Source organism: Dipteris shenzhenensis, chromosome 30 (genome assembly GCF_047967505.1).
Source record: "Dipteris shenzhenensis isolate YYH24624 ecotype China chromosome 30, Dip_SZ_1.0, whole genome shotgun sequence".
Taxonomy (NCBI): Eukaryota; Viridiplantae; Streptophyta; class Polypodiopsida; order Gleicheniales; family Dipteridaceae; genus Dipteris; species Dipteris shenzhenensis.
The window spans coordinates 29,589,393-29,614,046 of record NC_141625.1 but is presented as its reverse complement, the minus strand read 5'-3'; the positions used below and the strand labels follow the sequence as shown (position 1 = coordinate 29,614,046).

The 24,654-nt window shown below is 44.6% G+C and overlaps 1 protein-coding gene across 1 annotated transcript in view; it reads left to right on the top strand.

Annotated features, from left to right (window-relative positions):
• Nucleotides 1-24,654, top strand: part of EMB2730 (Ribonuclease II/R family protein) — a 51,894-nt gene that overhangs the window by 26,079 nt on the left and 1,161 nt on the right. Inside the window, exons 11-13 of the mRNA XM_087401895.1 lie at nucleotides 11,428-11,587; nucleotides 11,714-12,109; nucleotides 17,230-17,454. Coding sequence (XP_087258021.1) covers nucleotides 11,428-11,587; nucleotides 11,714-12,109; nucleotides 17,230-17,454 — 781 coding nt within the window. The remainder of the gene's footprint in view (nucleotides 1-11,427; nucleotides 11,588-11,713; nucleotides 12,110-17,229; nucleotides 17,455-24,654) is intronic.

Here is a 24,654-nt window from a genome sequence, read left to right as displayed (position 1 = left end):
TAGATAAACTAACTGTACCAATAGTCCTAATTGACTATAACTAGGCCTACGAGGCTCATACCAAGGTGTAAGTGGCATCTATGGATAGCCCATGAGATAGCCTACACATTGAATGGTAGGTGCATGGGTCATAGGATAAGGGTAGGTGTAAATGGGAAGATGGAACTTGAGTGATCTCAAGGGACATTAATGAAAGGGTATCACCCTTGATTGTGAATCTCACGTAGCATTCTCTCTACCACATGGCATTCATCCACTTTCTCTCTCCCACCTTGCATGTAGGTCGAAATAGAAACAAATACTCTCACGAGCGCCTCTTTCCCATTGGAGGGCCAATTGGCATTCAAATTTTGCAGGCATTGCACACATTTGCATTCTCGAGAAGTCTGGTTCTTCACATTTGGTATCAAAGCGGTGACAGTCCACGATCGGGACGGGAAGTGAGTGAGGGAGCAGAGAGGGGCAGATAGAGGTCATTTCGAATCGAGAAGAAGTGAGTGGCACGCGAAATTGTGACAGACTTGACGACGACGGAAATACTCGTGCATGGTGGAAAGAACGCGCGAAGTGACGGGCCAACGCTCCAAAGCAAGCAGTATTCTGGGAATGCGAAGTAGCAAAATCGAGCTGTGGAATCCTTCTTTGGCATGCATTTGCTACGAACAGTGTCTTCTGCACATACCCTCATTGTCGGAATGCAAACAAACTTCTCCTTCCCTCCAAACCATGAATTCTTGAGGGTTTGAGAGAAGGGCTTTCTTGGAAAATTTTGCTCTTGGACGGGGAACGGAGTGTCCTAACGCGTGACTCCTCGTTGTGTGAATGTACCCTTAAAATCCTTAACCCGTGAGGAAAATAGACCCCCCTGTTCTCCCCACCAGTACCCCATATAACGGTATCTAGAGCTCCAATCCACTCAAAATAAGTAGCCCAAACGGAGTGTACCAGTTTACAGCGGAAATACAAGAAGAGAAAAGCATAAAAGAGAGGGAAGAAGAGGTCATTTGAAGAGGTTTTTGGACACAAGCGAAGCGGGAGTCGGATAAGGACCACCAACTCTACAACACTTGACTTTTGCTGTAAAATAATCCCCTTTTTTTTGAAATTACAGCAAGTCATTTTCTCTCTTGTATTATTAAAAGGAAAGAATGGAAGGGGAAGGGAGATATAACAATGAACTTATTGTAGGCCATCTCTTGGTGGTTCTAGTGATTTCTGTAGGCCATGGTATATGCCTTGTAGGCATAAATATAGGCACTTATAGTATTGGTGCCTTTTAGGCGACATAGGACACTTAGTCCTTGTGACACTGAGGACACTTAGTCCTAGGTCTAGGTACAAGTACTTTGTATGCTTCATTTTCTTCTACACTAGTTGACGTGACGGCTGCTTATCATCGGCTCTTTGTATTCTCTCTTTTGCCTATCGATCCTAAAGTGGTATCACAGTGGACCCTGGCTTCAAATTCTCAGCTCATGATGGGAGCCCACCATGTGATATCACTCTTTATCAGCAGGCTATTGGATGCCTTATTTATTTATGTCACACTAGACCCGACTTACAGTATGCAGTATCTCAGCTCAGCAGATTCATGCACATGCCCAGTTCATAGCATTGGCAGGCAGTGAAGAGAGTCTTTAGATATCTCAGAGGCACTCAAGATTTAGTCCTCTTCTATGGTGATCAGGGTTCACTTACCATGCATGCTTACACGGATAGTGATTGGGCAGGATGTTCCGACACCAGAGTGTCACATAGTGGCAATTGTTTTTTGCTTGGCAATTCATGTATCTCTTGGCTTAGCAAGAAGCAACCAACAGTTGCCACATCTAGCTGTGAGGCTGAGTACAGGGCAGCTTTCACCGCTACAGTAGAGTGTGTTTGGCTTCGACAGTTACTTACAGATCTTGGTATTCGCCATACACCCTCCACTATGGTCTACACTGACAGCCAGAGTGCTTTGGCCATTGCGTGTAACCCAGTGTTTCATGCGTGTACCAAGCATATTGAAGTTCACTATCAATATGTTCGGGAGCGGTTGTCAGCAGGAGACATTGAGTTGTCTTATCTTCCCACAGAGGACAACATAGCAGATAAGTTTACAAAGGCACTTCCTCATCCCAAGTTCGAAGTCTTCCGACAGGCTTTACACTTGGTTCCCTTTGTTACATGATCTGTCATCCCTTGTACATTCATAGGTGGCTATATCCTTTTGGATGAACATGTGCCACCATGATCGGAAAATACCAGGTATTCTGAGACGTTTCCAGAATACTTCAGCCCATTCCATGGAGGGGGGTTTGTAGGCCATCTCTTGGTGGTTCTAGTGATGCCTGTAGGCCATGGTATACGCCTTGTAGGCATAAATATTGGCACTTATAGTGTTAGTGCCATTCAAGCCACATAGGACACTTAGTCCGATGTGACACCTAGGACACTTAGTCCTAGGTCTAGATACGAGTACTTTGTATGCTTCATTTTCTTCTACACTAGTTGATGTGATGGCTGATTATCATCGACTCTTTATATTCTCTCTTTTGCCTATCGATCCTACACTTATTCCTTTTCCTCCAGTACCCGAAGGAGAGAGAAAGAACACCTTCACCCCCTCTTGAAGAGGATGGATTAGGTGAGAGTTACACACATCTTGAGTATGATAACCCACAAATAGATTCACAGCAATCTTTTCTTCAAGAACCTCTTGATAGGGAGTTCTCCTTTTGTAAGGAAAGACGAAATGAGACCAGCCAAGTTTACGCCTTCAACTCGAAACTCAGTACACATGGATTATAATCCAAGGGCATGCTTAAGGACCTCACTAAGCTGGCTGAAATAGTCGAGAGGAAATTGAATCCTTGTAAACCCTTCAATAAGGAGAGTGGGTCAACATCTAAGACCAACAACATACCCACTTTTAGGAAACCAAAATGCTTTAAAAATGATAAAGGGAAGGGTAAAGCTCTTGTAAGGAATGTGAACAACCAATCACGTCCTGGATGGGTGCCATTTCCTTCTATGACGGATGAAGAGAAGAAGAAGTTGATTAAGGAAGGAAAATGTTTCGGGTGCAAGAAACATAAGCCAGGACACATATGGCATAAGTGCCCCGTTCTCTTGGCTAAAATTGCCAAGACGAATTCAGTAAAAGGGAAAGCTAAGGTATCCAAGCAGGAGGGTGAGGCTTCTACCTTGTCACCCTCAAAATTTACCATGACTATTGAGCCAATAGTGAATGCTGTCCATTCAACCAATACCTCTAGGCCTCATGATCTTTTTAAGGTGTATGGATTCATGAATGGACAAAGAATAGTGGTTCTCCTAGATGATGGATGTAATTATGACTTAGTGAGTGAGTGATAGGTAAAATTACTCCATCTTAAACCAGGACCTATAAAAAACATGTCACTCTCAGGAGCTTTTAGGGGACATAATGAACAAGACACATCCATAGTATGGAATATCCCTTTTTGTATACATAAATATGGAGATCAAAGGGATTTTCTAGTAGCTCCTTTACAAGACGTTGACATGATTCTAGGTAAACCATGGCGGTATGATTTTAACCCTGCTATTCATCCTCATACTCATCATTGTTGCATTGTAGATAAGGATGAAAACATAAGGATCATAGGGGATCGAGAAGTGTATACAATTCCATTGATTACTCCTACCCAATCAAAAAGATTGGTAAAAAGAGGGGTAGATTGTAATCTTGTGTATATACAGGATTCACGAGATCTTCATATCTCAAGAGAAGATCGGGAAATGAGTTCCTTAGAGCTTATGAGGACCGATTTTCAAGAGATGACTCATTTGAATTGCTTATGGAGAGAGAAGATGATTATGCCATAGACTTAGAGCCAAGAGCTTCTCCTCCATGTAGAACCCCATACAGGAGAAACGTGATAGAGGTAGAAAAACAAATTGAAGATCTATTGCAAAAAGGCCTGATTCGACGAAGCAGTTCTCCATTCGGGGCACTTGTATTATTGGTCAAGAAGAAGGATGGATCATATTGTATGTGTATAGATTACCGTGCTTTGAATAAACTTACGATTAAGAAACGGCATGCGATTCCAAGAGTGGATGATTTATTGGATATGCTTAAAAGTGCTAAAGTTTTTAGAAAATTGGATTTGAAATCTGGTTATCATTAACTTCAGATGAAAGCTAGAGATGAACATAAGACCGCTTTTCGCACTCTCACTGGACATTATGAGTTTTTGGTCATGCCTTTTGGCCTAACTAATGCTCCAGCTACTTTTAGTAGGCTGATGAGAAGGGTTTTGCGACCCTACTTGGGAAAATTTGTCATAGTCTGACATTTTAGTTTTCAGCCATATTGAGGAAGAGCATAAGTATCACCTTGCTAAACTGATGGAGTTCATAAGGAAGGATCGACTGTTCCTAAATACCACGAAGAGTGAGTTCTTCAAGACGGAAATAGAGTATTTGGGACACATTGTGTCTGCTGAGGGAATTCGGGTTGATCCTAAAAAGTTCAAGGCCATAATTGAATGGCCAATACCCAAAAATATACATTAGCTGAGATCCTTCCTAGGGATGTGTAGTTATTATCGCAGATTCATTAAGAATTTTGCACGTATTGCCTTTTTACTAATGGATTTGTCGAAGAAGCATTCCTTGTATGAGTGGGGAGAGGTTCACAAAGTAGCTTTTGAGGAGCTTAAGAGAAAATTGGTCAGTGCACCAGTGTTAAAACTTCCGGTTATGGACAAAGAGTTCTTTGTTGTATGTACGGATGTGAGTGGTATCTCGATTGGGGCAATGTTGATGCAAGGAGGGCATCCCATTGCTTATGATAGTAGAAAGCTTCAAGGGGCTGAATTGAAATATATCACGTATGAGGAGTTACTGGCAGTCATTCATGCTTTGAAAATATGGAAGCATCATCTATATGGTTCTGCTTTCAAGATTAAGACTGACCATCAAAGTATCAAGCACTTGTGTTTCTTTAAGGGAAATCAAATGGGCTGAATATATTCAATCCTTTGGGCAACCAAATATTGAATATCAGCCAGGAAAGGAGAATTTAGTAGCTGATGCTTTGAGTAGACGGCTTTAAGTTAATCACATTTTTGTGATTAAGGAGAAATCATTAGGAGCGATGGTTGAAGCTTATCCTTTAGATGAGGACTTCGCTGAAATTTACGGGAAGATTAAGCGTAACGAGGTTAGGGGTTTAGAGGCCTATTCCATTGTGGATGGATACTTATTGTTGGAATGTGCCATGTGTGTACCCAAAACATTTCAGTATCTAGTCATGAGTGAGTTACATGCAAGTCCATATTCTGGACATAGAGGCATTAGAGGGACCATTGATAATATTGAGAGGTACTTCCATTGGCCTAAACTTCGCAAAGAAGTTTCAGCCTTCATTCAACAATGTGATGTATGTCAGCGCATTAAATCTGACACAAGTAAGACTGTTGGTCTTTTGCAGCCTTTGCCTATTCCTTCCGAAAGGCGGGAACACATTACAATAGGTTTCCCCAAGGTTGGTCAGTTTGATTGATTTTCACTGTTATAGACAGGCTGAGTAAACATGCTCATTTTATTCCTTGTAAAAAGGAGTTGTTTGCTCCCGAAACAGCAAGGTTTTTCATTAGGGAAATCTTTAGGTTACATGGGTTGACAAAATCTATTGTATTCGATAATGATGGCCGTTTCATTAGCAACTTTTGGACAGCCCTAGTAGAGAATCTCGGAACCAAACTGAAATTTACCACAGCCTTACATCCTCAAGGAGATGTTGAAATGTGGGGCAGAATAGATGCATTATGGCAAGAGGAGTGAGAACACATAAGATATTGAAATGGGTGTTCTATTGATTTAAGAGGGAAGTCCCTCTTTTATAGAAATGGAGAGAGGGTGTCCTAAATCAGTGGCACCTCTCCTACAGCAATGGCAATCAACCCTATATCATAGGCACCTCCCCATGTGGGGGCCTTTGTACTACATCACCACCTATGTCATGGTCTTGACACATCATAGCACTAAGTGTGCTACACTACGTACACACACTCAAACATGTGACTGCTAGTGGATGCACACATGCACCTAGCAAGCCCTTGATCACAAATGTCCCAATAGGAGATGGACAAAGTGAGTGCCAATAAAATCGTAACTACTTTACTTCGAGCTTATGTTCATGACCAACCTAGAAGGTGGCCAGAATTCTTACCCATGTTAGAGTTTGCTCGTTATAAGACTATACATACTTCCACCAAGAAAGCCCCATTTGAAATTATGTATGGGCAATGTTTACCCACTCCAATAACACACTTGGGGGAGCGAATTTTTGCTGGTGACCAGTTTGCTGAGGATATGTTATAGGTTATTGCGTAGGTAAAAGAACATATTAAGAAGACCCAGGTTCAACAATCCAAGGCAGCCAATAAGAAAAGAAAAGAAAAGTTTATTACAAGGAGGATGATTGGGTTTTATTGAAGATTGATAAAAGAAGAATCAAGTCAGTGAGAGAAAGTACAAAACATGTCAAGTTAGCACCGAAGTTTTATGGTCCATTTCAGATTTCAGCAGCTTTATATCTAGAAGAAGGATCTAGATCGTATGAGCTGAAATTACCAGCCCACTGCCGTATGAGGAATATCTTTCATGTGAGCAATTTGAAGAGATAACATGGCGATACTTCTGCGTTTTTGCATACTCAGCATCAAGAAGAACCTGAACTTGAAGATGGGACTGAAGTTCTTACTCCGGAACAGATTGTGTACCATAAAGAGAAGAGTACTCGTGGAAAGGAGATATATGTATTTATTGAAGTTTAAAACCCAGCAGCTCGTGATGCACAATGGATGGAAGAAGAGTTCTTTACAGATTTTCCACAGATACTCGCAGATTATAAAGAAGCGATACAATTGTAGAGGTAACAAGAGAAAGTGCACGTAAGAGGAAGAGACAAGCAAATTTTAGAAGAGGACTTCTACTCGTTCAAGCAGGAGGGAGTGTCATGACAAGAGAAATGGTTATTTAGTTAATTAATAGTCGTTAGAACTGTATTATTGTTAGGCGCCAATTTGATGGTACAGTTATATGTTTGTATTTATGATCGATCAAGCGGTGTAAAAAGTACCGCCAAACTATGTAACATTGGCCAATGATTAGTAATAAAGATGTGCACACACGTGTCTAGGTCCCAGGGGCAATAGGAAAGGGAAGGGTGCATTAGAGTGCATTGAATGGTAGGTGTATGGGTCATGGGATAAGGGTAGGTGTAAATGGGAAGATGGAACTTGAGTGATCTCAAGGGACATTAATGAAAGGGTATCACCCTTCATTGTGAATCTCACGTAGCATTCTCTCTACCACATTGCATTCATCCGCCTTCTCTCTCCCACCTTGCATGTAGGTCGAATACTCTCACGAGGGCACTCTTCCCCATTGGAGGGCCAATTGGCATTCAAATTCTGCATGCATTGCACACATTTGCATTCTTTAGAAGTCAGGTTCTTCACAGTAGTTACAATAGCATTCAATAGAGAAGTTGACATCACGTAACCATTATTGTATCCTTCACTCCATGAAGCCAATTATGCAGGAGTAGCTGTGACTAGTGTCCACACTGTCATTTCCCTTGGTGATGACAGCAGTTTGGTCGATTCATCAAATGTGGGGCTCATCAATCGTGTTCCTTCCTCAGTTCCTCAGGAAGTAAGCCCCAATCCCAATGTTCCTTCAAGAATAAGCTATGCCACCGGTTTCACCCTTCTCTCGGTTCCTTAGGGAGGCATCCTCAGTTCTGGTCACCTCACGATTCCTTCAAACAGCATTCTCTTAAATCGATTCATTAGAGGACTGCTTATTTATTCCCGCCATCTCTCTGTCCCGTTGGGACACCACCACAGTTTCAACAATTTCTGACATTCCCCAATTTCTTCGAGAGGCATTCACCTTCACATTTCCAGATCCCAGGAGGGTGGTATATCACTTCAATAGAGGAGGCCATTTTATTCCTGCTTTCTTCCCAATAGTCATTCGTCCAGTAGCACATGAGTTTTCAGGGATTCAGTTTTGGTTGCTTAGTTCTAGTGGCTTTGTCATTGTCCTAGTAGGTCAGGGAGTATCATTAGTAGTTCTATCAGGTGGTTCTTCCATGGTGGGGAGGGTACATGGTAGTAGTTGGTAGCTAGTATCATGCCATTAGCCCTTTAGAGCTCAGTGCCTCCGCATTAGCAGTTCAGTCAGTCCTTGGCAGTTCACATTTCCAAGAGCCTATCAAAGTGCCAAACCACCCGCACGAGCTTTCATTAGCATGGTGGGATGATTGGACACAGGATACAACAACTTGGCTTCTAGTCTTCATGACAGTGTTGGTTCTCAAGAGTTTTCATTGAGCCGCAGTTTTATTACACAGCAAGACATTGTTTTTGCATGTATCTACAGCTGTTGCAGTGCCAGACTGTTATTCCCCATTTGTTTGGGAGGATAGTTAAGTTTCAAGCTGCAGTTAGTGGTCATATGGGTCATATGGGGTTAGTGGATTGGTTCAGTTCCTCAATTTCTACCGCTAACCAGAATAAGGAGGGTGGAATGTAACATGCATCCCCGTGTCAGGTGCACGGTGACACACTAGCTAGCTAGTGGCTAACCTTGGCTTTCATCACTAGTTAAGACCACCACAAAGGACATCAGAAAAGGTGAATGGAAGAGCAGACACAGGCAACCAACTTTTTTTTGGAAGAAGGCAAAACAGCAGCCTCAAACTAGATAAGTCGGCTCAGTTGGGTTGACCAGGTGGGTTGGTCAGCTGGTCAATTGACCAGGTGGGCTGACCTGATCGGCTGGTTGGTTGACAAGGTCAACCAGGTATAGATCCAAGCGGCTGACTAGGCAAAAGGGCCTCAGCCCCCCCATTTTGGGTGTTCATTCTTCATCCATTTCTGGCTGCAGCAGCATCAGTTAGCAAGGTGCATAACAATCAAGATCCAGCATATCCCGAAGCCATGGACGTAGTAAAGCAGGCCATCATCATCCTCCCTCATTCGCCTAGTTCAGCATACTGTTTTTTCGCATTAGACAGGGGAGTTGCCAGCTCAGTTTCGTAGTAGTATAGCAGCGGCATGATATATTGATTTGTATCCATTTTGTATCGAGTTTCACAGTCAAGTACAGTCAATCATGTAGGCCATTTTGCCAGCACTAGTAAATCGTAAGTAAATCATAAATAAAGCATGTGTACAATAAAGATCTCACGTGTCCCTTGTGCTTGAGTTCTCTATTTGCACGCATCTATGTACACACATTCAGTACATTTCCACACATTGCAGTAGATAGTCTCGCGTGCCCCATTGGATTTGTGAACATGGCATGGCAGTAAGTCCACACATGTTACATTCAGTATCGCCAGGTATGAGACACTCCCATGCGAGTCTCTCTCTCTCTCTCTCCACACTAGATCATACATGCAGAGTTCAGCATCACACCGCTCCAGGTTGATGCCATCTTCCAGACTGCCACTTATCTTCACAGGGTTTGGGCATTACCTAGAGGAAGATTACCGAGATTGGCACTAGAGTTGCCTAGCTGAGAGGGGTATTATCATGGCTTGGTACGCGCTCATATTCAAATGGTTTTGCAGCCAGGGCATCCGAATGGATCGTCTTGCTCCCTTTCAGCACAATTTAGATGCTGATTCCACGGGTTGAGATCAACCGTATCATACGGTTGGACCTACTTCAGCTCCACACATTGTGGGATTAGGAATTCCGCACCAAGATCCGATTCTACTGTGATCATTTCCTCTGAGTATCTGTGGATGGAGTGATTATCAAACCCCAGTACTTGGAGGAGAGACGAATCTCACATGCCTTGAGGATCGCCATTGGGTAGATGCAGGTCTCGGACAGGGAGTGCCGCAGGTACACCTAGAGAGCAATGGATTTGCAGGTTATGCACCTTGGAGGAGGTGGAGATAGAGGAGCACTTTTGGTGTACTTGCCTTGTATACTACGAGATCCGAGGATGATACTATTGCTTATTTGAGGAGGAGCACGAGTTTGGGCCTCTCTTTGGGTTGATTTATTTCCAGGATCAGGTCTACGTTGGTCTCTATTTGTGGAGATGCGATGACATAGAGAAACCCTACTATGCTGCATCAGAAAGCAGGAGTAGACAACGGCTTCTATGATCAAGCCAAATTGAGCCCAGCGACATGTTGCAGATATTTACACTTTTGAGTTCGCCCCGGGACATCACGAAGTTGAGGAGGATGAGATAGATGGTATGAGGACTGAGTGGGTCTGTAGGATGAGTTGCGACGTGGAGAGACGTAGAGACGGACAAGGGCACGCATGATGGAGGTCCAACTGATCATAGCCATCTTCAGAGGGGATCGCTTGACCAGAGGGGTCACAATTGACATGGCCTGCCGGATAAAAAGATCATGGAGACCACGCCCACCACCGTTGAGAGAGACAACCGCTAGACAGAGATGCAAGATATTTTTGCTGCTCATTGGAGAGCCACCTTGGCACCAAGCTATGTGTTTTGATCCTGAGTCTGTGTACTAGGTTTTTGTTACAGTTGTTTTAGCTTTTAGCTTAGTGCATAGTACTCTACAAAGGGTTTTAGCGAGCCATTTGCTTCATCCCACAATGGCTTTTCTGGGTTACTTTTGTGATTGTACTTGGTTTCATAAGCCCCGCGAGGCCTTCAGAAGACGTAAATACATCTTTCTTTCTTTCTCCATGAAGCAGAATGCATCTGATTTGGCAAAGAATATTGCCTCTATGTCAAGCAAAAAAGTCGATCCCAATCCATAATGACTCCATCGTTGTAAGTATTGTTTGATTTGTTTACTGCAAAGGCTTGTGTAGCGGACATTTTGCTGAGTACAGGATACCAATTATATTGTTCAGGATACCAATTATATTGTTATCCTCTTTTACAAATTTGTTTTCGTAGAATAAGCTTATCCAATGCCCTTGTGCTTCTTTTTTCATAGACAATGAAAGTGCAATGTGTTTTTTCTTCAGAGGAGGGCTGTTGTTCCTCTTATCTCTATGGCAACATAGAAGAAAAGTACTTCTGTTTGTAAATGCGACAGACTGAGGAGGGCTTTGCAACATAAAGAAGAGTACATTTTTTTGTAAACCCAACAGACTGACTGCAACATAACCCCCCCCCCCCCCCCCCCCCCCCCCCCCCCGGCCCTTGCGCACTTTCCCATTTTCTGGAACCTTTCTTTTCAGTTTCCTTTACAGCCTGTGAGTGTTAAGCAAGGTTTTCTTTAATGAAATTCTTTGTACACAACGTCTGAATTTTTGAATTCAATTTGGTGGAAGTTGGTTTAAGATTACAGCTGAAATATTAAAGTTCTACATTGCATTTGAAGAGATTCTAGGCCTTATTGTTTATCTGTGCTGTTTTCAACCCATGTTCAAGTGTTGCAGAAAGTACCGTGGAAAACTCAATAATCTGTCCAACTTACATGCTGTCATACGAAGCCGCATCTGAGCTATTATCTTTGGGCACAGAAGAGGAAACAGAATTGTCGCTTTTGTATCAGGCTGCCGTACTTAGAAGCAATTGGCGTCTCTCTAACGTACGTGTCATTGGTGTCACCTTCAAAAAGTTTATGAGATTGTTTTGGTTGCATGATTCTATGAGTGTGTATTTTATCATGGTCTGGGAGCAATGAGAAAGTTCAATTCTGGTTGAACGTGTTTAGGGTGCCTTGAATCTGGCTACACCAAAAGTTAAAGTTCGTGTGGAAGGGGAAGATTCATTAGACCCAGGGATTACTGTTGCAGTTGATGATCAGACAAGTCCTTCAGCTGTATTGGTATCAGAGATGATGATCCTGTGTGGGGAGGTCATTGCAACATTTGGGGGTGAAAGGGGACTTAGCCTACCATACAGGGGCCAGGCCCAAAACGAAGAAATAAAAATGGAACTGCACTCTATTCCAGAGGGACCTGCACGGTCAGTTGCATTGCTCCGCTGCTTGTCCCGAGCAGAAATGAGCTTTATGAGGCCCTTGCAACATGCATGCCTTGGTCTTACTGGATATGTGCAGTTCACTTCGCCAATTCGTCGGTATGGTGACCTTTTAGCGCATTATCAGGTATGCTCACTTGTGCTATTCATAGTTTTTACATCTTTTTTTCCTGCAAGGTAGATACTCTATGCTGAGTGGTGATGACATTAAAGGAGCTAGCTTCTCAAGATGCCATTTGTCCTGTTTGTCTTAGTATTGTAGGCTGGATGTCCTTGAAGGGACTTGCTTTTCAGAGTTATTAGTTAGTCATTACTTGAGACTTACAGTGTGTGTGTGTGGCTGCTTTCAGAGTTCTTAGTTAGTGCTTGACACTTACGTTGTGTATGGCTGCTTTGGAAGCACCCACCTGGTCTGGAGGACAGAGAGTTGATCATCCACCTGCAGTTGAGATATGTAATTGTAAAGAGCCAGAAAATGTAGCGAGTGGGTTTTATAGAAGGAATTTCATCATGCCATAGGGTAGCATCTGGTCCAACCATTAGATACATTACACTGTCTACTTGTCTTGCGATGAAATTTTCTGATCTTGTGTTTGCTGATCTCCACTTCTTCCATGTTCTACTATTTCGGAATGTCACTCAGGCAATCCTTTTCTGATTGCTTGTCTGTTCCAAGAAAATGATTACTTTTCAAGAATTGGAACCCCTCCACAGGTGCTTGTAACATAAGGACAGCCCATGCAAGAGACAAGGGACTAGTGGATTGTGTACACTAGTCTCTTGACACACTTTTTTTTTTTTTTGTGGGAAGAAATCTTTTATTGCTGTAGAATAATTACATTCATAGAAAAAACGAAGTAGCTACTACTCAACTGAAGATCTCAGTATAAGCTGTATACACATCCTGATCAATCAAACGAGTCTGAAAACAATCATAGAATGATTGTTGCAGAGATCGTTTGAAAAAAAGAAAAGATGAAAATAGTGGATCACCAAAGACTCTATGATTTCTATCCATCCATAAAGTCTACAGGGTCCAATAGCGCACCCATACAAAAAATAAATCAAAACCCTGTCTTTGTGGATGAAAGCCAAACAACCAGAAAAATCTGCCAAAAGTAACAGTAGGAAATCGTTGTCGAAGCCTCTGTCTGATGAGAGCAATGAGATCAGAAATATTTGGACAGGACCAAAAGATATGAAACACTGATTCAGTAGAGTGCTGGCATTTGTGACAAACAGCTGAAGCAATATGTCTGTGTGCGAGTAACTATCCGGATGGAAAAATGCCAAGGAGAACTCGCCATAGGAAAAGCTGTTGTCGAAGAGGGACTTTGTAATGCCAAAGGAGACGCAGCCTTTTTCTCCACCACTTCATTGGGCGATCCATATGCCAAACAGTATTTGCTTTGTGGGAAATCCAAGGTTGAGGTAATAACACTTTATACAGTGATGACACCGTGATATTTGAGAGCTTCAGAGGACGGGCGTATAAGGAAGGAGAGCGTAAAATCCAATCCTCAAGCCGATTCTGAAGTTCCAAATGAGGTATTGGCAAGTACGGTTGGAGCATTGCTGAAATTCTATGCCATAAAGGACGATAATGAGCTCCCAAGCCATATTTGCGAGCAGCCATAGAAAAAGATAAAATTGTGCCATCATCCTGAAGTACATCCGCCACAGATGAAATTCTTATTTTCTCTTCACACACACACACACACACTTTTTTTTTTTGGTAAAATCCATTGTATTTATATGCTCATAAATTTACAATATGGGAGGTCTCCCACACACTAGCAAAGAACTCCGAAAGAGAGCCCAATAGAAGAACTCAAAAACAAGTAGAGAACACTTCAAGGCAAGTAGCATCCAAATCCCTTGCAGCAATACTGTCATGTAAAGACTGCTTAAGGGACATTCTGAAGAAAATATATGCCTGAGGAAACTGTGACATCCCAACACACACACACACACACACACACACACACACACACCCCCCCACACCTATCAGTGCAGTTCTGAGGAGCTTAAAAGACTAGCCCTCTCATTGGATTAATAATTATACAGTAGTTCTACACTAGGCCTTATTACACTTAGCCCTTAGCCATGGGAAGGATTGCAAAAGGACTAGCGGATTGTGTACGCTAGTCTCTTGACATATATACAGATCTGGCGATGCACTTCTGGGGAACTTAAAAGACAATAAGTTATACACTAGGTCTTGTTGCACGTAGCTCCAAGCCATGAGTGGGATTGCAAAAGAATTTCCTTCATCACACAACATGCACCATACACCACCAAGACTAATTCATACACATGAAGAGAACAAAGATGAACAAGGAAGATCTCATATAGACGCTGGGCTGAAGAAGCTCCAACTACTCTACAAGTGGCCATGCTCTCTTTGGTAATGTCAATAGCCTCTAGCCTCCAAGGCTTCTTCCAATTGATAAAGATTGGATCAGAAGTGATTGGAGAGAAGAGTGCACCCTTTCGCGCGTCCCCCCCCCCCCCCCCTCCAAAAAAAAAAAAACAGCCCCCAGCAACTCTGGTGGTATCACAATTCAGCTTTTTTTTTTTGGTTTATTATAGCCATCCCTTCCCAAAGAAAACTTCCCTCAAAATGGCAGCTTTTGCCTGCCAGGATTTCTGATCTCCTGGTAGGTTGTTTCATTGGGTAATGTACAAACCTTATTCCAAAGGGCCTGATTATTGAAACCCATGATCCACTATAGATTGCATTAGACGTGTCCCTCATTTCTAGGTGGTGACGCAGAGAAAAGCTGCACATCTCATACACGTGGTTTTAGTAATGACACCGGAAACATACTATGGATCATAGAGTCTTGATGGTGGCAGCTGCAACTGAAATAGTACTTTCCCAACCATTCTGATAATCCTGTAGGGACCATAATGTGAAGAGATCACCATGCATGTATGAACAAAAACAAATGCAAAATGTCAAGACTAATTCACACCCATGAAGAAAACGAAGATGTACAAGGAAGATCTCATATAGACACTTGGCTGAAGAAGCTCCAACAACTCTAGAAGTGGCCATGCTCTCTTTGGCAATGCCAATAGCCTCTAGCCTCCAAGGCTCCTTCCAATGGATGGAGATTGGATCAGAAGTGATTGGAGAGAAGAGTGCACCCTTTTGCCCGCACCCCCACCCCCACATCCCCCCATCCAATGAGAGCGGAGGAAATTGAGTGTAAAAGCCTAATCAACGTCAGGTAAAAAAGTTGGTGTAAAGTCATAGTCCTCCTGTGTGCTGCTCCTGTTTAGGCCCCTTCTAGCCAAAACAGCCCCCAGCAACTCTTGTGGTATCACAACTTAGCTTATTTTCTCTGTTTATTATAGCCATCCCTTCCCAAAGAAAACATCCCTCAAAGAGGCATAGCATTTGCCTGCCAGGATTTCTGATCTCCTGGTAGGCCGTTTCATTGGGCAATGTACAAACCTTATTCCAAAGGGCCTTGTCCCTCATTTCTAGGTGGTGACACAGAGAAAAGCTGCACATCTCATACACACCTGGTTTCAGTAATGACACAGAAACATACTATGGATCATGGAGTCTTGATGGTGGCAGCTGCAACCGAAATAGTACTTCCCCAACCATTCTGATAATCCTGTAGGGACCATAATGTGAGAGATTCACCATGCACGTATGCACAAAAACAAAAGCAATATTTCAAGACTAAGTCACACACATGAAGAGAACGAAGATGAACAAGGAAGTTCTCATATAGACACTGGGCTGAAGAAGCTCTAGCAACTCTACAAGTGGCAATGCTCTCTTTGGTAATGTCAATAGCCTCTAGCCTCCAAGACTCCTTCCAATGGATGGAGATTGGATCAGAAATGATTGGAGAGAAGAGTGCACCCTTTTGCCTGCGGCGGCCCCCCCCCCCCCCCTTCCAAACACACACACACACACACACAACACATCTTTACAACCCAAAACGAAAAAAACTCCCCATGCGGTAATGGACCGACTGCTGTAGAGGTTCCCTGATCTGCAACTGGCTGACTGCCTGTTGGGTCTTATTGCAGGTCAGCTGGCTGCCATGTGGCAGCCCATTGGGTCACGTCATCACTCGGCCAACTGCTGCCATATCAGCACGCATTTCATGGCTACATCAGCAAGTACCAGGACAAGGCAAAGTGCTGAGGCAACACTGGCATTCCAAGACTAAACAAGGGCGTTTTGACATGCAAGGCTTTGAAAGGAGTACCACCTTCTAGTAAGACGCAAGGAACAACAATCCTTTGTGCGAGACGAACAAGAAATCCTAAGTATGCTATGTAGTAAGAGTTTGAAAGAGTTTTTTGAATAGTGTAAAGTAACACTCTCTATGAGGTTGCAAAGCAGCCCATATCCAACTTGGAGAGCATTCCTTGTCCCACTAGCTTCACAATCAGCACTGCATCTGGCTTGAAAGAAATCATCAACAAATTGTAGGATGGACAGTGACAACTCCAAGGGTACTTTTCCAATCCTCGCCAAGTTCTTCAATGAGTCTTCTGCTAGGCCTAATATTGTACCCCGATCATGAACACCTTGGATGGATAGGGATTGGCATGTGATGAGTGATCTTAGACACAACATAGGGTATTACAAATGTATATGACAGCTTTGCATGGTTCTTTGGGAGTTGGGAGATGAAGGTTGACCTTGGTAAAAACAAAAGAGTGTGTTGTGCAGTTATAAGAATATATAAGAATATAAGATTTATTGAATGAGAAGTCTTTTGTATCAGCCAACCTACCATATTTTGCTCCAAGTGGTGCCTTTTTTATTTGACTCGATAGTGCTGGGGGCCACCTGTCATACTGCCAATCTGAGGTCGTACTACTGTTGTGATGAGAGGCCATGCCTTGCCCTAGGAGAGAGATGCATATAGATTAGACAGTGTAATTCAAAATCTGGATTGATTTTTCTTTGAAAAAACAAGTTCTGGATTGATTTGTTGACTCAATTGCCCAATTCCTGTGCCATATGGAGAGAAAGAGGTTTTGAGTGTGGTAAATTGAAGCTAGTTCATTTATGCTCTGTTTGTATTTGTGGGAAAAACAGACCCCCTTGATTGTTTGATATAAAGAAATCTTCCGGAGAGTCTCGAACATTTTAAAAAGTTGTCAACCTATTTTATACTTTTCACGAGTTTTAGTTGTAGATGCAAAATAATTATTTGATCTCATGGAACAGAAGTGTTTTATGGCCATACATCAATTGCTCTGCAGGTGAAGGCTGTTTTACGAGGTGAGGATCCCCCCCTTTCTTGTGGCTTTCTGGAAGCCTCCATGGCCACTGTGAACGCCATTTGCAAAACTGCAAAGAAGTTACAATCTGACAGCGACCGCTATTGGATATTGGAATATTTACGGAGACAACCATTTGACAGAAAGTATCGTGCATGTATTTTGCGTTTTGTGAAAAACACCAGTGCAATAGTAGTCCTAATTGAGGTATGCAATTCCTCAATTTTGAGTTCTTTTATTTCTTTACTCACGCATTTGCATTGAATCTCTCTCTCTCTCTCTCTCTCTCTCTCTCTCTCTCTCTCTCTCGCATCCATGCAGCAAAATTGAAAGCTAAATTAAAAAAGAACTCAGCAGCCCACTACAAACATTGATGGTTGAGAAAGGGATGACACAACCCTACTCGTATGAAAGGCTTCTTAATGAAGGAGAATTCATCAACTGCGCCCAGAGAGGATCTTTGTTTTGAAAATCTATAAGGGAACTGGGGTTAGATTGAATGGAAAGGTAGCTATGCCAAATAGGTGGACATGAGCAAATAATAACTGACCGCGATGCTTTTGTTGGAAGCCTTGCCTGTGTTTAAATTTGCAAAGATCTGACCTTATTCTGCTGCTTTGCAAACGAAGTGTTGCAGAATTTCTGTTAAGGAAACGGTAGAGTCATGGCATCTAGCTTTGCTAGGAAAGCTCAAGTTAAGACAATATGTCAATGAATAGAGTAGCATGTCAAGAAAAAATTACTCATACAATAGAAGGAGAGCAGGATGCTTTAGCACATATTGCATACACTTACGGTAGAAGACCACATTATCTTCCACTTCCCATGTTATATGTGTTTCTCTCATGGCAAGGCAAATAAAGATGGCAAACTTACAAACAATTTGCTACTAAAAGAAACACATACTCATTTGATGTTAAAGCATATTTTCAAATGGACATGGCAAACTCATAGACACTTTGCTAGGAAAAGAAGCACATACTCATTTGACAGTTAAGGAAACATCAACAAGGTTGAAAAGTTTAATCCAAATATACGACTGCAAAATGATAGAGAGTCAACAAAGGAAGGAGGGTTGTGTAAAGAGGGGTCTAAATGGTTGGATGCCAGGACCTTGAGTGGGCCTCTGCCTAGTTTGGCCTAATAGTAGGAGAAAGAAAGAAAGAAAGAAAGAAAGTTTATTAAAGTCTTCGGAAGACCGATGGGTCTATGAGACTGTGAAAATCCTGATACAACGAGTTGTGGTAGTGGAGCTAGTAAACGAGCGTCCATACCAATGCAAAATGCAAAATGCAAAAAATGCAAAAATGCAGAATGGTAGTACTAAGTCCTAAGTACAACATAGTCATGTCGATGGTCAACTATATATCAATCTCAGCATCATCATCAATATCATCATCATCCCCAGCAACAACAAGATATCAGGATGGATGAGGCAGTGGAGGCATGAAGTCGGCAATAGAGTGTTGTCCGCCACTCAGAGGTGCGGTCCTGGCACGTCTCCTGGTTGTAGCTCTGCGTCTAACCAGGGCTGCTGTGACCCCCGTCGGTCAGGCATGTCGAGGCCTCGTCTCATTGGGGTCCATGTGATCTAGCTGAAAGAACTATGTGATAGAGCTCTGAGAGGGATCAACCGAGGAAGAAGTCTGCTCTTGTCTTTGTGCTCGGAGTATCCTCTCGCGGTGTCCAAGTGCCTCATGAATGAAACCTGCCAAACACCGTTGGTCTGGGTAGGAGAGAAAATGGGCTAAAATCCCATAACTATCTCTGAAGAGGCAGTGGAAACGTCCTCGGATCTCATAGTACACAGGACACCTGAAGATGAAATGCTCCTCTGTCTCAACCTTCTGTATGTCACATAGTGTGCATATGGGCCGCTCCTTGGGTAGTCGCTCTGCTCTGCCGCTCTCGATGCGAAGTCTGTGTGAAGAGACCCGGAATTGCCCAAGAGAGATCCTCATCGAGTGGGGTAGGTGAATCTGTGTGTATCCTGGTTGGTCAATGAAACCCTCCGCTGTGATATGTAAGAAGTGATCTCTGTAGAAGCTAAGCTTCATTGGGAGTTCACTTGGTTCCAACCAGGTCCGAAAAGTGTGTAGCTGTAGTAGATCCTCATGGATAACCTGGTTGACCTCGTGTGATAAGAGGGGAGAGAACGGAGCATCCATGCTATACTAGTCGCTCAAACCATCTCTCTGTACGTGCATACCAGCACCTCTGATCTCCTCCTGCTGCAAGTGCCATAGAAGAGGATAGAGCTATCCATGGTTGCTACGCCCCGAGGTATAATCCCCATATTCCTTAACTCGGTACAAATATGTGATGACCTGAAATGCAGCATCTAGCTGTAAAGGGGGTGACCCAAACTCAGCCTGAATGATCTGGTGAGGAACGGATGACTTACCACGAATCATCCGTGATAGCATGAGCAACAATAAACCCTCTTCTTTCGTGACCTTGCCTCCTCGATGATACATCTGAGTGTCAGAATGTGGTCCATGGTTCCATGATCACACCGGAATCCGGCCTGTCTTGTTGCTCTGAGTCCTCTACACTCTTGAAGTTTGCTAACCTCGGAGTCAAGTACTGATGTATAAATCTTGGACATGACATGTCTAATCATAATGGTCCTGTAGTTCTCTGGGCTCATGGGATCCCCTGCCTTGTGGATGGGTGAGATAGTGTTAATGGTCCAAGTGTGTGGAAATCCCAAACAAACCGCTTCATTAAACAGCTTCGCTAAGATCGGAGCTAGGAGGTTAATCCCATATGTAATGAACTCAGTACATAGTCCCTCATGATCCTTCGCTCGGCCATTATGAAGTTTCATTATAGCATCCTTTACCCCTCCTCTAGTGAAGAGGGTGCAGGATGTGGGACGAGGCATGTGTGAGAGGCTAGGGACTGGCTGATTTGGGATGTCATAAAGTGTGCGTGCATAATCAAACCAGATCCGGGTGTCAGTGAGTGGCGGAGGGGACCGTCCTTCTAGAAATCTCCGCCTGAAGTCCTTAGAGTTGTTACTAAACAAAATGTTCAGTAGCTCCTCCTCGTTTCGACGAACGGAGTCTAGTTTCTTCCTCCGTACCAGTCTACGGTATTCACGTAGCGTATTTGGTGCGCTCAGAAGACTGTTTTTGGTTTCGAATCTGAGATGATGGCGTAAGGCCTTACACTCATCATCGTACCAACTATTACAGGGTACGGTTCCAGGGGGTGGTGGGCGGGTGGAGCGGGTGGTGTGGGAAAAAGCGTGAATGGAAGACTTGTGTAGTGAGCGGGTGACAAGGGCAGCACGATCCTCTAAAAGGGGTATGAAGTCAATATAAGCGAGAAGTATGTACAGACGGCCAGAGTAAGAAGGTGAGTGATCCCGATCAAAGCGTATATCGTGGTAGGTGGAGTAAGCACTGAGTGGGGTGGAAGGTGCTGTGCGAAGGGAGGTGGAGATGCGAAAGAAAAGGTATGTATGATCAGCCCCTGGGGGGAGAGGTGCTACAGTGAAGTCAGTAATGCGAGATGTGAAGACAGGGGATCCCATGATGTAATCAACAACACTGGAGCCCCCCCCCCCCCCCCCCCCCCCCCCCATGTGGAAAGCATGTGAAACCACCTAAAGCGAGCCATATGTCAAGACCATTATAGATAATGAGATCATGTATCCTGCCTAGGTCTAATAGGGCCTGCCCATAGGATGAGAATGGACCTCGCCTGTCAGCCGAAACCCGTAGCATACCTGCCTCCTCAAGGTCAACATCTGCCAGTAGAGTGGAATCATCTCTGAAATCAAGAAGTGATACTTGACGGGCCCTTGCCCTCGTGTTGAAGTCCCCCACTAGAAGAACTTCTCCGCGGCTAGAAAAGTCAACGATGGACTAATAAAGGGCAGCAAATGGGGATGTCTCATCATCACGTTGAATCTCTCTGGCAAAGTGGGAGGTCTCCGAGGGGAAGTAGCAAACTGCGACAAACAGATCCTGGCTGTCCATGTGTCATATCCGGATCCAAAGAAATCTGGAATGTGTATCTCTCTGCTCTACTGAAATGATCCCCCGAAGTGTGGATCTGAAAAGGATTGCAACTCCACCTGAGCTTGGACCTCCTCCTGTATCCCTTGTCTCGTCTCTGTAGGCAGACTCCCATGTATATCCGCTGACTATTGGAAGAGGGTGCTCTGGACTGAAATGTGTCTCTGTATAGAAGACTATGTGGTGGCCTGTATAGGATTCCGAGAAGTTCCATGGTTTTGACCATAAGGTACCATTATAGTTCCAAATGGTGCAGGACAGGGTCTCGGATATCTGAGTCTCATAGACCGCGCTTCCCTATGTAGGGGAGGGGGCAGGTGTCCTACGGGGGCTTGTAAGAAGTCGTCCCTCTCGTACCGTTGCTCACTTCCCCTCCTTCCGGGCTTGATTCCGCCGCTGCAGCAAAGAGCGCCTGTCCTCAACCTGTAGAGGTGTGAGGTCCTCCCTCATCCATAGAGATCGCTGGCTGATCTCGAAGGACTGACCTACGTCGTAGAGCTGAAAGTCGTGCCTGAGTGTCATGAAATCGTGTGATCAGGGGTTGCTCTCGGTTGGGATCTCTCCCCACCCGCCATGCCCTCTCTATCCTGTGCTCAGCCACACCCAGGATAGCGGTCACGAACGCAGTCGCATCCACCATCGGTGTAGCCTTAGTGCGTGGGATCCCGCGTCCTTTGATGTTGAGAGCCTTATTGGCTCTCTGCTGCTGCTCCATGAGGGTAGCCGAAACGGTGACCCTTGCGGGTTCGCGTTTGGCCACGTCAACCCATTTGGAAGTCTCCTCAATAGCAGATTGCATGCTCGATCTGTGCCTCGACCACCGGGGTACTCCTTAGGGCAGTGTGTATGGCTGTGACCTCCTGTCGGAGCTGCATGATATCCTGTTTGAGTCCCTGAATAAGACCCGCCTGCTCCCGAATGGCCCTAGCCTGCTCCTGTATGATGCGGCTCTGCTCCTGGTTGAAGCGGACCTGCTCCCGTGCGAAGCGAGCCAGCTCCATCTCACGCTCACGGAAACTATGTACCTCCGTGAGTAGGGTCTCACGGGCCTCTGGTGTCGACCCATCTGGAAGTCTCCTCAATAGGAGATTGCATGCTCGATCTGTGCCTCGACCACGAGGGTACTCCCTCGAGCAGTGTGTATGGCTGTGACCTCCTGTCGGAGCTGCATGATATCCTGCCTGAGTCCCTGAATAAGACCCACCTGCTCCCGAATGGCCCTAGCCTGCTCCTGTATGATGCGGCTTTGCTCCTGGTTGAAGCGGACCTGCTCCCGTGCGAAGCGAGCCAGCTCCATCTCACGCTCACGGAAACTATGTATCTCCGTGAGTCCCTGGGGTCTCACGGGCCTCTGGTGTATCAGGCCGTCCATGTCCATGCTGAAACTGTGGTGACTGTAGCATGAAAGAGTGGGACTGAGTCCGGAAACTGGACGGTGGCTGAGTGAGGAACGGAGATGATAGTGGAATGGATGAGGCAGTCCCAACGGGGTGTGGGAGGATGGGCTGACTGAGAGGGAGAGGGGAGAGTGAAGCGTAATGCGGCACAGTGTATGATACCTCCGAAGTAGGGGTCATAAGCTGTGCGAGAGCTGTAACAGGAGAAGAGGGAAAGGGAACAATAACCGGTGCCATGGGCATGAGTTTGTCACTGATCGTAGATGTAGATGGAGCTAAGACTGGAACTAGAGCTGGGCCTGAAGCAGGGACTGAAGTCGAAGTAGAGACAGAGATAGAGGGAGCTGAGGTTGGAGCTGAAAACGAAACTGACACTGTAGCAGGAGTTGAGGTTGAGGTTGAGGTAGAGATAGAGGCTGAAGAAGCTGAGGCGGGTCCTACCTTTGCCTTGCTGTCTACCCCGAGTGCACTTCAGTTGTAACGTGTGTTCACATCCTCCAAATTCAGTTGTGTCGTTTGCTTTTTTTTGTTGTTGTTGTTATTTTCGTCTTTCTTGGCTTTGTCCCCCATTTCTCTTGGGGTGCGGGTGCAGATCTTAGTGTTAGTGTTCAGCCGGGAGCGGGAGCACCGGTTCCCCCCCCATAATGGGAGGCACGTCCAGTGCGAGGTGTGGAGAGGTAGGGTGGAAGCCTAAAGTGGAGAGGCAGCCAAGAGGTGGAGAAGGAGGAGGGTTGTGGCTATGTATGTGGCATAGTACTTGGCCATGGATGTGACATAGTGCGTGGCTAACCTCAGCCTTGAAGGGTGATCCTTTATACTGGATCTACAGAGGGGTGGAGAGCTCGCCAACTCCCCCAATCTAGTCTTCTTAATCTATGTTTGTTTTGCAAGACTTGCAAGCTAGACTACGCCCATGCCTAGGCCTAGCTAACCTTGCTTTGATTGCCCATTTTAGAGAGAGGGGAGTATCTTTTTATGTCACATCTCATTGTCAATACTTTGTGAGGGAAAATGAGAGTGAGAGAGAGAGAGATGTATTACTGTCTTCGGGAGGCCTCGCGAGCGTATGAGACAAAGTACAATCACCAAGATAACCCATACAGGGCTGTAGTAGAGGGCTCGCTAAGGCCGTTTGCAGAGTACTATGCTAACACCAACTCAAAATACATGAAATCAAAACTAGCATTCATACTCAGAGTGAAGATACATAGCTTGGTGCCAGGGTGGCTCTTCTATGAGCTGCGAAAATGTCTCGTATCTGCGTCTGCCGACATCTCGCTCGGTGGCGGGAGGTATGGTCTCCGTGATCTTTGTATTCGGTTGGCCATGTCGATAGTGGCACCTCTGATCGGGCGATTCCCCCAAATACAACTGTGATGGACTGAACCTCTATCGCACCTGCCCTAGCCTGTCTTTGCACCGTTGTGTGGCACCTGCATCTGTGGTTGTGTCTCTCCTTGTCATCGCCTCATCCCGCTAATCCACTCAGCCCTCATATCATATATCTCCTCCTCTACTTCGCTATGTCCAGGGGTAGACTCAAATGTGTAGAAATCTATGACATGTTGCTGGGCTTCTAGGTCGGCCTCATGTGTCACTGTCTCCTCCTGCTCTCTAATACGGTGCAACAAGGTCTGTCTATGCCGTCGCATCTCCATTAGATAGAGACCAATGCAAACCTGGTCTTGGAAGTGAATCAGCCGCGGGGGGGGGGGGAGGGAGAGAGAGAGAGAGAGAGAGAGAAGATCCTAACTGCTTATTAAGATGATACACTAGCAAGGGAAGAAAGAAGATAGCAACATATATTAACCTCTGCCATAAACTAGAGACCGACTTAACCTCAGATGTTAGTGAGGTTATTCTGCCATGCCTTCTATTTGTTTCCAAGAAAGCCTGTCAGGTTGCTAAAGATATGATTTTGGATGTCAAAGCGTGACTAATCTTGCCATCTCCTTGATGAACTGGAGTGACTACTCAAGGTG